The 14,141-nt window shown below is 49.4% G+C and overlaps 1 protein-coding gene across 1 annotated transcript in view; it reads left to right on the top strand.

The window, feature by feature from the left end:
- Positions 1-3,531: 3,531 nt before the first annotated feature.
- Positions 3,532-14,141, top strand: part of SERPINE3 (serpin family E member 3) — a 30,471-nt gene continuing 19,861 nt past the window's right edge. Inside the window, exons 1-4 of the mRNA XM_007471686.1 lie at positions 3,532-3,787; positions 8,852-9,085; positions 10,889-11,092; positions 13,037-13,235. Coding sequence (XP_007471748.1) covers positions 3,532-3,787; positions 8,852-9,085; positions 10,889-11,092; positions 13,037-13,235 — 893 coding nt within the window. The remainder of the gene's footprint in view (positions 3,788-8,851; positions 9,086-10,888; positions 11,093-13,036; positions 13,236-14,141) is intronic.

The raw sequence follows: 14,141 nt of genomic DNA, 5'->3' as shown, positions 1-14,141 counted from the left end.
CCTCTAACTAACTGTGGGAACTTGGGCAAGTACCTTGAGCTCTATGAACCTGTTTCATCCTCTCCAAAATGGCGATAATAATACATTCCTCCTAGGACTGTTGTGAGGATTCATTGCAATTATGAATTGAAAGGATATAACAGAGTACTTGGAACACAGTAAGCACTCAATAATGTTCACTAGTTTTGCTGTTATAATTATGATAAATATCTTCAGGAATGGAGGCTCCCTGAGCAGTGTAACCAATATCCCAGCAAGGCAGAAACAAGCATGATAACCTCTGCTTAAATGGTCAGAGAACAGAGACTTACCCAGGCTCACAGCTGAGCACACACACGAAAAATTGCTGCCCGTCTTTCATTTCATTCACACTTTGAAATGTTTAACCTACACAGGAAATTTTTTTTGTATGTTAATTTCCCTAGTATTTTTTTCTTGAGAATGTAAAAGCAATTTAGAATGATACATTCTTAGAGTCAGGTAGGAAGGAATGCTCGCAGAAGTCACACAGCTAGACTTTTTCCAACTTGGGAAACCTTTTCATGAGCATCTCCCCAACTCCACCACTGGTAAAGAGTGAATCAGCTTCTGCTCAAATAATTGCAACCACGGGGAACTCACAGCGTTGGGAGACAGCCCTTGCAAGTTACCATGGTCCTCCTCATGGTTGGTTCTTTTTCTTAAAACCGTCAGTATCAACATCAAATGTCTGCACTCAGGGAAAAGACTGTAGGTCCCCTGAGAGCTGAGCCCAGGTTGCTGGTTCACTGCTACATCCACCAGACCTGGCACAGTGCCTTGGAACCTAGTAGGCAAGTAAGAGCTATTGGATGGATGGATGGATGGATGGATGGATGGGATGCCAGCTCTGGATTCTGTAGAGTAACTTATACATATTTATTCCCCCATCATACTGCAACTTAGAGTTCAAAGCATGCGAGAATGTACTATATCTACATTAAAGATTTGGGGAAATTTCATGTGAAACAGTTCTAGAGGTGTAACTATCCCAAGACATATAAACTATTCCGGGCTTGAGTGTCAACGGTTTACTTTAAAGTGAATTACCCACTGATTACAAGGGTGTGAGTAGTTGTCAGATGAAAAACAGCCTCATTCTTTTTCAAATATTAACTCTAACAGGTGCCTGAGAGAAAATTACTAAATCTTCCAAATCTTCTTGTTTTCTTTAATCATTAACAACATATAACCTAGCATGTATTTTGTACGTAATGCAATGCCTAAGACCTTAATTGAAATGTATGCAATTCTGAATAGGTCACAAGGACAGACTTTGGATAGAATCTGCTTATTCTTTCCCAAAATGTGCATTCGCGTATTGACAACATGGTCTCTTTCTCACACTGAGTCATCAGATTTATTAACTCCTGTATCTGAGAAGAACAAGATTGTTAATAGTACTTATAATATTTATTATATTACATATAAATAAGTGCATTCACTTTTATTAATAATAAATAAGGCAAGTCACCCTGTTCCAAACTGATTGTGCTATATCTTGCATTGGTTTTGTTTTTTTTTTCTTTTTTGCAGAATGCCATTTGCTAAAAGCTTCAAGTCATGCCCAATGACTGATTTATTGTTTTCTTCACAGGAGGAGGGGAGAAGCATTAGGTACCTGGTACCCAGCAAAAGCCCTAATGGCAGAGTTATCAGTGAAATTCCTCAAAGTGACAAAGGGCTAGATGAGGGGTTCCTTGCTGGTACAACCAGGTCACAAGCCTAAGAAGGCTTGATGGGTATGGCTGGCTCCCTCCCCAGGGCCTGCTCTGTTTCCGATCTGGGCTTGGCTGGCTGGGCTGTGCTCCTTCCCCTGGCTCTCTGCAGGACCTCAGGCTCGAGGAATTTGGACTGAGTGGTAGAGACATCGCCGACAGAGACGGCAATTGCCAGCTTCCTCCCTATGCTGTCTTGTGATTCAAAGCAGATTCTGCTCCACTTTTTTAAAAAGGGAGCACGTTAACGCTGGAGACCCACAAGAACAGAAACAAGCAAGGAAACTCTGACAGTCCCATACAAGAGTCCGTGAGTAAACAGCTCATCTGCGGTGAACCACGGCTGGGATGTGGTCATGGGGAGCCCAGGGGCATGAAGGTCTGCTTGCTCTGTCCCTGTGGGAGGTGATAGGAGCTTCAAGAGTACTGGGAACTGGTCATTTCACAATGACCTTGGGCTGGGACCCTCCACCTCCAAACACACACACAGAAAGACCCCCACGTCCATGCACGTCCCTCCGCCTGAGATGCCAAGTCATCCAGGCACTGCCTTTGTGCTTGCCTACAGGATGGAAGAGTTGAGAAAAAGAGGATGCTCTTCCATGTGGGGCCTTTATCTGAAATAAACACCCTTGAGTCCAGTGGCTTTACATGCAAATTTTCTCATCCTCAAATGACTTTGGACTGGGCCTCTCTCACACCAATCCTGTCTGACACCAAAGTCAGACAACTTAGCAGAAATTGCTGCAGGCTGTCTGTGTAGCATAGTCACTGAAAACACTTTTTGCTCTACCTTCTTTTCTTTGCATTAATTTCCAACTAATGCACTCTCTTCCTCGAAGGGGTACATTTCTGTAGTAGGAGTTATATTTGTATCATTCTACTCTCTGTGAAAGTGTTCTTTTTTATGAGAATAATTCACATCACAAGAATTCTGATATCCTAGGTATAATTAGCTCATGGCTCGATATTTTAATGTGCATTTATATTCCCAATATTTCATGTACCACCCATAGGAGACCAGGACTGGAATCATGGGCCTTTTTCTATCCTCATGTTTTCTTAAATGAGCCACTGAGCTCTCTAAACCTCATCATCTCTATATTTACTATATAATAACAGCTACCTTGTAAGATTGTTGTAATGATTAACTGAGAAAATATACTAAGTCCTTTTTAACATAATATATTCTTTGTTGTTATTATTATTATTAATGATAGACACGGCCCACCTATAAGCTAGCTAAGTACCAAGAAAACTGAGTAGGATGTACTTCTTACATTTATTTTCCAACATAATGGTTTGCTTCTGGTCTTACCAGAGCTTTACCCAAAGTCACACATGTAGTAAGTGACAGAGCAGGCCTAAAATCCAGGCCTTCCAACTCACAGTTTGGTTTCTCAGTATTTCATTATTTTTGCGGTATGCAGCCTCTCACTGTTGTGGCCTCTCCCGTTGCAGAGCACAGGCTCCGGACGCACAGGCTCAGTGGCCATGGCTCACGGGCCCAGCCGCTCCGCGGCATGTGGGATCCTCCCAGACCGGGGCACGATCCCATGTCCCCTGCATCGGCAGGCGGACTCCCAACCACTGCACCACCAGGGAAGCCCTCTCAGTATTTCTAATGCAGACGCAACAGGATACAGTGAAGCATCCGGCGCAGGTGGACAGGGGCGGGTAACAAGCCAGCTGAGTGATCATCACCCTCAGCCTGTCCCAGCGCCCGATGCCTGCTTCTCTGCAGGATGGACCGGCTCTTGCCTCACTTGCATCTCTTCCCTCCACTGCAGGAACCATGAGGTCTGTCCTGCTCGCTCTCTTCCTCCTTCATGCCTGCCCCCCTGGAGGAGCCAGCGACCTCCCTGAGGACCTGACGTTGCTGAGGACGGAGCTCGCACTTCGCCTCTACCAGATCGTGGCCACGGACGGCAACCGAACCAACCTGGTCCTCTCCCCCGCCGGCGCGTTCATCCCTCTGGAGCTCCTGCAGTTCGGAGCCCAGGGGAACACCCGGAGGCAGCTGGTCCAGGCCCTGGGGTACACCGTCCACGGTAAGCGGGCCGCTGCTCCCCCTACTCTGCTGCCCACGCCCACTGCCCTGCTCACACTTACCCTCCTCCCGTTCAGGCTTCCCCCAGGGGCCAGGCAGAGAAGGTTGCCCAGGGGCAAGTGCGCAGCAGAAGGCACTCAAACTCTGCATCGTTACTCCAGGTGACGTTTAAGGTTCCCTCTACTCTAGGTTTGGTGGCAATTTCTCAGTTGCATTTCACAAGCCCTTTCATAGGGCTTACTAGGTGTCAGGATGTGCTTGAAGCACTTTACAAATATAATTTAATTCATTGTCCCAACAACCCTATTGAGGTAGGTAATTATCTCATCAAACCTATTTTAGAGATGAGCCTAGTTAGGCACAGAGAGTACAAGTAACTTGCCCAAGGTCACACAGCTAGGAAGCAGCAGAGCTGGGACTCAGGCCCAGGCTGTCTGGCTTCAGAGCTCACACTCTTGACCAAGCTGCTTTCATAAACCTGTGACTTCAAGGCAGGGCCATACCTACCAACATAATTCTATGATTATGGGCTTCAGAACAGCTCTGTCAGTGGCGGCAAGAGTCTCATGAATGTCAGGTCAGCCACGCCTGGCCCACACTCAGGGCCTGGCAAAGCCTGGCCTTGGTCCCAACCTCCCAACTCCATACAAACACAGACACTCGTGCACACAGCTTTTTCTTCTCTTAGAATAAGATGCCAGTAAAAAAGGATGGGAGCTACAATTGTATAAATTAATACTTTTTAGAAAGCGCAGGAACTAATACCAAGACAGTCATGGCAAGAGCTTCCTTTGAGTTGGAATCTTGAGCTGGCAAGTTAAGGTGAGCCCTCCAAACATCAGGCCACAAGGCACCAGCTGTGCGTCCTGTCCCCCTCCATCCGTACCCTGTCCTTTGCCAAAACAATTCTTGAGGGCCTGCTGGCCAACAGACAAATGTGTTTTCTCTCTGGGGATAAGTGAAGACAAACATAAGTTATCAAGCTGAATTTTCCTCAGCAAGTATATCACGGAAATGCACGTATCCATGGAGTCACTCTTGGACAGCCACATTAGATTCAGTGCAACACAATCCATCAAGTACTTTTGAGCTCCTGCCGCGTGGGCTGGTATCACGCCAGGAATTTAGCAGCCAGGTATGTAAGGAAACCGCTGAACACAAAAGCTCAGTCTCATAGGAATGATGCGCATAGAAACACATTCTAACACAAGGCAGTGAGTGTACTCATTTGAAATAAGTTAGTACAGGGGAGGGAATGATTTATTCCACTGGCAGATCAGGAAGACTCCCCAGAACACATGACATCTGAGCTAGGTTATGAAGAATAAATAGGAATATGAAAGAGGGGCAGGCATTTCAGCCTTGAAACAGATTCTCCCAGAAGTCAGGGTTATGGGGAAAGTGAGAAATGCAAGTGCAGTTACCCTGCAGAGAAAGAGAACTGATGACAGTCAATTCTTTGTTTACAGGGACAACCATGGTACCTGGTTAACCAAATATGATGATTAACAGGGTTTCCATAGAGCCCATTCAAGAATTACCAAACTTCCAGAATTGCTTAATGGTCAGACTCTGTGGAACATAATCCCACCTTTTTTTTTCTTACTCATAAATGGCTTCATTATCTTATGGAGCCATGGTTAATTATTACAAACAGGAATGTGCTGCTTACCGAGTTCTAGTTAATAGAATTTTTGTTTGCCACAAAATTGCTCAGAGAATCAGCTGCGTGCTGATTGAAAAACAGCTTGCCACTGCCCACCACCCCTGCCCTGGCCCAGCCTTTCTTTTACAAGTGGGTGCAGACCAGGAACATGAACCCACGGTCCAGGGGCTTGGGGCATTGTTCCCGTCTGATCAACAGAGATCCATCCAAGTTCACAGTGGGACCCATGGGCCCTGTCTTCTCACTGACATCCAGCCAATAGGTGACCACCAGCAGCTTTGTCAGGATCCCCACCTGCTGGTGCTAAAGCACAGCATGAGTTTCAGAACAGGCACCAGTGATATCCCCCCAAAATACCTTTATTTTCACCGCATGAAACACACGATTTCCCAATGGTCCAAGTTCGAGGAATTTCCATTGCTTTTCCAGGTAAATTAATAAAGAACGCTTTACAGCTTTCTATTCATCACAAGAATGATGCTGGGAACAGAGGCCTCAGAGATGGAGGTAGCCTGGCCCCTGGGAAAGAATCTTGTTTGATGATTCACATGGACTCACTTTTACAGTCATTATGTCATTTGGTCCTTAGAGAAACCATATGCAATCGCTAGGCCTCCTAAAGTCCCCATTTTACAAATAAGACAAGAGGTTAATGATTTGGTAAGACTCAGCTCACCCAACAGGCAAGTGGATTCCAGTTCCAGGTTTTCTGACTCCAGTTCTATGTTCTTTCCTCAACCCTTTAGCCCCACTGTCAACCACTGAGCAGTTGCAGAAACATATGCAGAAACATATCTGCATATGCAGATATGTATCCACTATGCAGAAACATATCTAAGCACCTTACCTTCTTGATTTTTCACCAGACTCATCTTCATCACTCTCTCAGCTCAACCAAACCCTTTGCACATCATCCGAAACTTAACCCTCTTTAATCAGCATCACAAATTGCCAACTGAGAATTTTATATACATTAATCTTACAATCCAGAACCCCTCCCCCCGCCCCTGGATTCAGCGGCACATTCAAGACGTTCAGTTCAGCTAATGTATTGAGAAGGAAGGCTCTTTCCAAGCTGGTCTCTCAAGTGAGTTAAAAGGCTGGTCTGCAGCGGGACTCAGGAAAATACCATTTCTTCTAGCACTTTCCTGCCACTCTGCGCCATCCCAGGGACCCTCCCTTCAGACCTTCCACCCTCCCCGATACATTCCTGATCTACTGCAGCCCCCTGGTTTCCCTCCTTCTCGCTCACCATTCTGTTAGAGCCACCCAGCCCCTCCAGCAGGAAGGACAGCTTTGTAGGAGGAGGCGGAAGAGAGAGGAATTGAGGCAGCAGTTTCAAGGGCTGGGGCAGAGCAGGGAGCCATTTGTCACCACTCACGTCAGTCCCTTTTGCCCCATTACAGACAAGACCTAGGAAACGCTGCAAAACAGGAGGCTTCATGAGACTCTCCCGAGCAGAGGAGCAGACTGTTCCCAGCCCACCTGTCCTTCACCAGAGGGTGGGAGTGGGGGGGTGACGCCGGGTAACACTGAGCAAGTTTATTAATTTGCCTGAGCCCCGGCTCCCTCATCTATACATGGGATCATAATTGCACTTAATTCACAGGGTTGTAGAAAGGGTTAACCATGATCATGCATGTAGAGCGTTTAACAGAGTGTGAACACCGTCAACCTTCAGTATCTTTTATTCTGACGATGTCTGTTCATCTGGCAGCATCTAGAAAATCACTTCCAATGTGCTAATGGTAGGGACAAAGCAGGCTCAGGTGGAGACAAGATTTCTCAAGCCTCTTGACTCTGCTAATTGGACATGCCTGGCTAGAAGGACAGCTGGTCCTCTGGGCCAGAGAGGGTGAGAGGACAGAGAGCTCTGTGACCATCCCCTGAGGTCATGTGACACTGAGGACCACAGAAATGTCTCCGTTCTCCCCTGCAGACAGTCTACATTCTACAGGGACATGATTCCATAAGTACTTATGACCTTCCTCAGTAGAGGAAAATCTCATGGGTATGTTTTTTCATTCATGGCTTTTCTCCTTAAAAGAAAAAGCAAGCACTTGAGTAGCAGCACAGTTGTCGACTCTAAGAAGCAGCTTTGGTAGTGAAAGTTCTGTGGAGTAGAATCTGCCCACAACCCCGTTCTGCAGCCTGGTGGCTGGGGACCCTGGCCGGCGTGTATTCTGTATGCCTGTGTCCCCAGGACTCTGGCCGGCACGTCATGGGTAGGGGGTCTGCAGCTGCCTCTTGGCCTGGCCTCTGTGACATGAAGGATGGGACGTGGTGTGGACGGACCCCCCAAGCCAAGACAGAGAGTCACTCTACCTGGCGCCCTGGGAGAGCCAGTAGGGGCAGGGTGGGGCAGGAATAGGGCGCAAAGCCTGGGTGTCATGCGGGAGATTTGTGGGCAGCCACTGGGCCATGCCTAAGACGAAGGGGAGGCCAGGAGGACAAGGGAAGGGCCGTGTTCCAGAGGCAGCCTGCCTGGGAAGGGGTCCTGACTGCTAGAATAGCCCAGCCTGCATGTCTCAGGAGGATACTCAACTGTGTCGTGACTCAGCAGCAGGCGAGAGGCCTAGCTCCAGCTCCAGATGCCCAGGGCTGGGGGAAAGAGACCTGCAGTTGTGAACAATAGCATGAAAAAGAAATCTACTATTGATTATGGAGAGAAGGAAGCAATCTCCTGTGTAAGTAGTGAATAACCAGAAGTCCAGCTGCCATCAGGAAGGTGGAAACCATCGACTCCCTCAAATGCCTATTATTTCCTCAACATTCTTGCAGGTTCTCGCTGACATGAATAATAACGGGCTGTCTGCTGGGGCTCAGGGGAATGAGGGAATGTAGCACTGGGCTACATTTCTGACTCAAGGTGTTTAGGAAGCATAGTCTCTGAGAGGTTGGTAGTGTTTTTCTATTTGACTTAAGCCCAGGCTGATTTCTTTCAAATCTAGTATGGTTTCTTTCCCCTCAAATTTTTTTTTTTTTTTTTTCTTGCGGTACGCGGGCCTCTCACTGTTGTGGCCTCTCCCGCTGCGGAGCACAGGCTCCGGACGCGCAGGCTCAGCGGCCATGGCTCACGGGCCCAGCCGCTCCGCAGCATGTGGGATCCTCCCGGACCGGGGCACGAACCCATGACCCCTGCATCGGCGGGCGGACTCTCAACCACTGCGCCACCAGGGAAGCCCTCTTCCCCCTCAACTTTTAATCTGTGGATCCAGGCTAATTCCTGAGCAACTTAGCTATGACTTTACCCATTTGACGACTGTCTATGGTGGATGAACCATGGGAAATAAGAGTGGAGCCTCTGGGGTCCCATTCCCATGCAACGTGCAAGCAGAGCTGGGACTAACTCCTCTCTTACACTCACCATTTTGATTGATCCCAACATCTTTTTTGCAGACCCAAGGGTCAGAGAGTGGCTTCGAGCTGTTTATGCCGCGCTACCCAGCGCCAGCCCTGGCGCCAAGCTGGAGCTGACCTGCACCCTCTATGTGCAAACGGGGATGCCACTTGCCCCCTGCTTCGTGGAGCAAGTCTCCCGGTGGGCCAACAGCAGCCTGGAGGCAGCCAACCTCAGGGAGCCCAATGGCACCACCATCCTGGCCAGTGGATGGGCCCCCAGGCAGACCACAGGTGAAGGAAAATCATCCACCTTGATGAGGCTAAAGGCGGAGGGCTGAAGAGACAGGTCCCCCCCGTTACTCATCAGAAGCCAGGCAACAGGTACTCAGGCCGCCCTCAATTGCAGCAGAAGCTTCTCCTGCTGGAAGACCCTACGCTTGAGTGAAGCAAGGCTAACTTTTGGTCCCATTCTGCCCCTCCCCCACCCCCAGAGACACAGGCACAAATGCAGGCACACCCAGAAGGGCACTCTTCAGAGCCTCCCACCCCCAGCCGAGCCCTGCAGGCTTTGTTCCATGCAATGCCCCCCAGGTGTGTTCCCACTGAGCTCTGTTGTCATCGACAGCTAACTCCCTTCATAGCAATATGCAGTAGGAGCCCCAAAAGTGGTATCTTGGGAATTTAGCTTAAGGAAATACTTGTATGTAATAAGACGTTTAGCCCAGTATTATTAAAGAAAAAGACTGATAAATAACCTACCTGTCCAGCAGTTAGGGATGATTCAATGAATTATAGCACCTACATATCATGCAGCTGTAATTACCATCAAAGATGATGAACATCATTAACATCTACTGAGTGCTCAGTTTATTTATCTAGCACCCTTCTAAGTGCTCCGTGCCTATTAGCTCAGTTCCCCCTCACAGTAATCCTAAGATCTAAGTGCTATTATTGTCCCCATTTTACAAACGGAGAAACTGAGGCACAGAGAATTGTGCCTCCTGCCCTGCACCCGCAGAGCCAGGATTCTAACCCAGGCAGTCTGGCTCCAGCATCCTTGATGATTACAAAGTTTACACAGAAACAGGGAGAACGTTGAAGACTCAGTGTTTAAAAGACAGAACAGGGAATACGTACTTTACGAATTGAGAACAATATGTTGCCGGCTGGAGTGCAGAGTTAAAATGCAGACGTTAAGATCTTTATTGATGAGGAGGTTTCCCCTCTTTCAGTTTTCTCCAACGTTTCACAATGTCTTTCAATTTACTTAAAAACGTTTAACTCCCTGTTGCAGCTGTTGTGCTTCCGGGAGACGCTAGGCCATGGTTTGCTGCTATCAACCCCGGGTAGGGGTCGGTGCGGCGCCAGGGAATGGATGGTCCTCCAAGAAAGACGGGTAGTTGGTGCCCCAAGACCGGGGCCAGGCTGCCTGGGTTCAAATCCAAGGTCTCTGTCTTGGGTAACTGGGCGGATGGTGACTTTGTAGCTCACAAGTATGAGACCTTGGACAGCCTATCTGAGTAGTGGTGCCCCATCTTTAAAACTGGGAATAACAATAGAACTGGCAGGGGGAGTTGGGGAGCGTTTGCTAAGCACTGAAAACAGAGCCTAGTGCAAAGTGTGTGTTTAGTAAATGAATAACGAGCTGGAGCAACGTGGCCGCTTGACGAGTGGCCAGCCCGCTCCGGAATTTCAAGCCCATGCCGTGGACGTTTTTGTGTAAACAAAGGCTCTGCCAGGCATGACGCCCAGCAGCATTTGGGGCCATGGGGGTGGGGGGTAGAGGTGACACTGTGCAGCGTCTCCCATCACAGCGCCCAGTCCCTCCCAGGGGGCTGTCTGAGCTGCGCAGGCCTCGCGCTTCCTGGGAAACGGTCCCAAGCCGGAACACAGCTGGAACAAGCCAGAGCATCCCAAGCTGTTCGGAAAAAAATTAAAGCATGGTCTCCAACCACAGCTCGTTACAAACACTAGAGTTAAACAACTAAGTACTAAAAAGCAAGCTACAAACCCAATTTCGGGGATGCCTCAGCACCCGGGAGGGTGTGCACGCAGGCGTCAGCATCACAGCGGCGCTCCGCTCTCTGCTTGCAGGTGAGCCTCCCGGGGGCTCCACCTGGGAGCAAGGCGGCAGCGGCGTGGAGTCCGCACAGCTGGTGCTGGTGAGCACCGTGTCCTTCCAGAGTGCCTGGCGGCACCGATTCTCCTTCTCGGACACTCAGCTCGTGCCTTTCACCTGTGCCCAGGACGTCGTCCTCCAGGTCCCCATGATGTACCAAACGGCCGAGGTCAACTACGGTGAGCCGCGAGAGCCTGGGAGGGAGCCGTGAGGGCAGGAGGGGAGGCCAGGGCTTCGCTCCGAAAGGATGGGGCTGAGCATCACTGCGATACCCTCGGCTGTGCAGGGCCCACGGATGAAGGACAGACCAGGGAGCCGGAGACTGTCAGGATAGTGAGGGGGCAGACGGGGAAGAGAAACCAGATTTCATGCCTGGCCTTTTCTTCTGCGCTGAGTAAAGGGGGGGAGTTAGTGTGAAACCAAGAATGTCTGGGCAAATCCCTTCCCCTGGCAGTCACTCCCGTAAAATGAACACCGGCCTCAGTGTTAGGTGCTGAGAAAGGATGGAAGGTTGAGAGCCCAGTCTAGAAGGTTCTCGAGAGCATGTCCACCCGAAAGTGCCACTGGCCTGAAATACCAGGGTTCTCTGCCTGCCCACCCTGCCCACTGTCACTCATTCCCCTCGCGGTGGAGGTACGCCAGGCTGCCCCCCATCCCAGCAGACTAGTGAGTGCTGTGGATGCTCCGGTGGGGCCCCAACGAGGCCAGGGAGGGAGGGACCCTGCTGCCCATCCCCCACTGCCTTGCCCCCTACACACCTCCTCTCCCCTGCACCCCGCCAAACCCTGGTTTGCAGGCTCAGCTCCCTCCGGCTTGTGGGACTAATTATGTTGTTATTCACTAATTAAGCCAGTGAGACTTGAATCAGTGTTTTAGGAACTTTGGTGTTTAGAAAACTTGCTATCATCCTGGTTTGATTCCATACAGGACCCTTGTGAGTTCTCAGTGAATTTATTCATTAGTTTATTCAACCAGTACTTATTAATTGAGGTCAAGTAAGATGGGAATGAAAGAACGTCTATTGAATAAGTAAAAAACACCTTTACAGTGGATTGTAGTTCTTGCTCCTAACATTTTCCCATCGCTGCTGTGACCCAGGCTGCTTGATCTGTCCGCTGGGCGGTGGCTGGCAGGCAGGCTCTGAGAGGCTCTTGCTTTCCCCAGTGTACAGTGCACAGTGGCTGGCACATAATGGAGGCTGAGCAAATATTTATTGAACAGATACAATAAGGAGTATGAACCATGCCCCTGTCTTTCCCCACTGATCCTAAGATTTTGCCTTAGTGACCCACCAACTCAGCTGTCCCTCGACATTAAGGCCCAGGCCTCCCCGTCCTCCCAGGGAAGGGATCAGGCCTGGAGCTCCACCCAAGACCGGGGCTGCCACAGACCGCCAGGTCTCCCCAGCCCAGCTGGATGCTGCATGTTACTTGCCCATCTTGCCCTGTCACTGAGTCTGGCCACTGTCTCTGCATTCACCAGCAACCCTCGCCGGGTCTTCTGATCTCTGGCCATCTGGGTCTGCTGCCACCTGCCACCGTCCCATCACATGCTTCTGAAATCAGGCTCTGCCCAATGGCCTGGACTTGTCCTCAGCCAGCCATTGCCATTGCCCACAAGCTCCCAGCTGTCCATCCTGAGACCTACAGGGTACAAATTACATCAGGTCAAATCCTGTTTCGTTAGGCCTGGGCAGTGCTTTCGAAATTGAGAAATTTCCCGTGACATCTGGGTTTAGAGCTTTTGTCGAAAGATAGGAAAATCTGGCACAAAGAGCCTGGGTCCTGACATAGCAACAACAAGCCAGGATTGGACTGGCTGCCCCTTCAAGACAGGCTCTCCCGTGTGCCATCGTCCCCACCCTGCCCAGCCGCTGCTGGCCCTGGGGCTCAAGCCCCAAGAGAATATCTTAGAGATGTTCTAGGTCTTAGGAGTAGAAAAGATGGCCACAGCTACCCACAGTCTTCGGCCTCAAACTGCTCCCTGAGGCAGAGGTGGACACCGTGTTTGTTAATAAAATGCATTGTTTCCAGTTCTGTGAGCTGACCTTTCCCAGGGTCTGGCACTGTTAGGTTCCCTGGGCTCCTGGGACAGAACTAACCCACCATCTGCTGAATCCCCAGGCCAGTTCCAGGACCCCGCAGGCCATCAGGTAGGGGTGCTCGAGCTGCCGTACCTGGGAAATGTGGCCAGTCTCCTCCTGTTGCTGCCGAGAGACAGAGACACCCCACTGAGCCACATTGAGCCTCACCTCACAGCCAGCATCCTCCACATCTGGACCTCCAGCCTGAAGAGAGCCAGGATGGACGTGTTCCTGCCCAGGTGAGCAGCTGCGTTGTCATGACGGGGGGCTCTGCAGCCTGCTCCAGTCAGCCAGACCTGGAACCCAGGTGGCCTGACTCGAGGGTCTGTTCAGTTACCTTGGAGGAATGTGCCCTAAATCTTATCACATCCTAAGAGTATACAAACATCATTTTCAAAACCAAAGAGGCAAGATCGCTTATGCAGTTGAGCAAATACAGACATAATTCTGATCTGAAGGCAAATTAAAGCATACAAATTCAAGACTTTAAGTCCTTGTGCTGAAGGGTTTATTCTTTCTAAATAAAGGTGAGCCTTTCTTTAAGAAAACCCAATGGATACCAATACAAAACCCCAATAGGTCAAAAAGTTAAATGATGGTGCTGGATTTTGCTTCTGCAAAACAAAACCTATTTGCAAACCTCATTACTTTACAAAGTATTCCTCAACGAACGTCTTTAAATGATAAGCTTCTCCGGTACATTTGAAATCAGAGTAAATGCATAATTAATTTGTACACCAGCATTAAGCAAGAAAATTATCCGAGGGCTCATTTGCAGCGTGTGGATTCTTCGTGTGCCTTCCCACTGGCCGCCTTGGGCTCCTCCACTGACCAGGCTGTCAGCAGCGCTGAGCCAGAGGCCTTGGCAGTGGTCCCTCGAGGAGTTAAAAATAAGTCCAGGCACTGGAACAAAAACACACAGAGACCCAGTGAGTGAAGGGCCAAGGTCTAAAGTGGGATCCGGCATAGCGAGGGCAGAAGGTGAACTAAACTCTAAGACAAAGCCTATCTCTCCAAGCGAAATATTTAGACCCCAAATCAAAGTCCAAAGACTGGCTATTTCAACAGATCTCTCTGGCATGGAGCAGAAGCAGCCCTCATCTTTCTGTTATGTTTGAGAGAAGCTCAGCAAAGGAGGAAGAGCG

This window comes from Lipotes vexillifer, unplaced genomic scaffold, assembly GCF_000442215.2.
Source record: "Lipotes vexillifer unplaced genomic scaffold, Lipotes_vexillifer_v1.1 scaffold470, whole genome shotgun sequence".
In the NCBI taxonomy this organism is placed as follows: Eukaryota; Metazoa; Chordata; class Mammalia; order Artiodactyla; family Lipotidae; genus Lipotes; species Lipotes vexillifer.
Note: the sequence above shows the minus strand (reverse complement) of the source record. Positions and strands in the feature narration are given on the sequence as shown.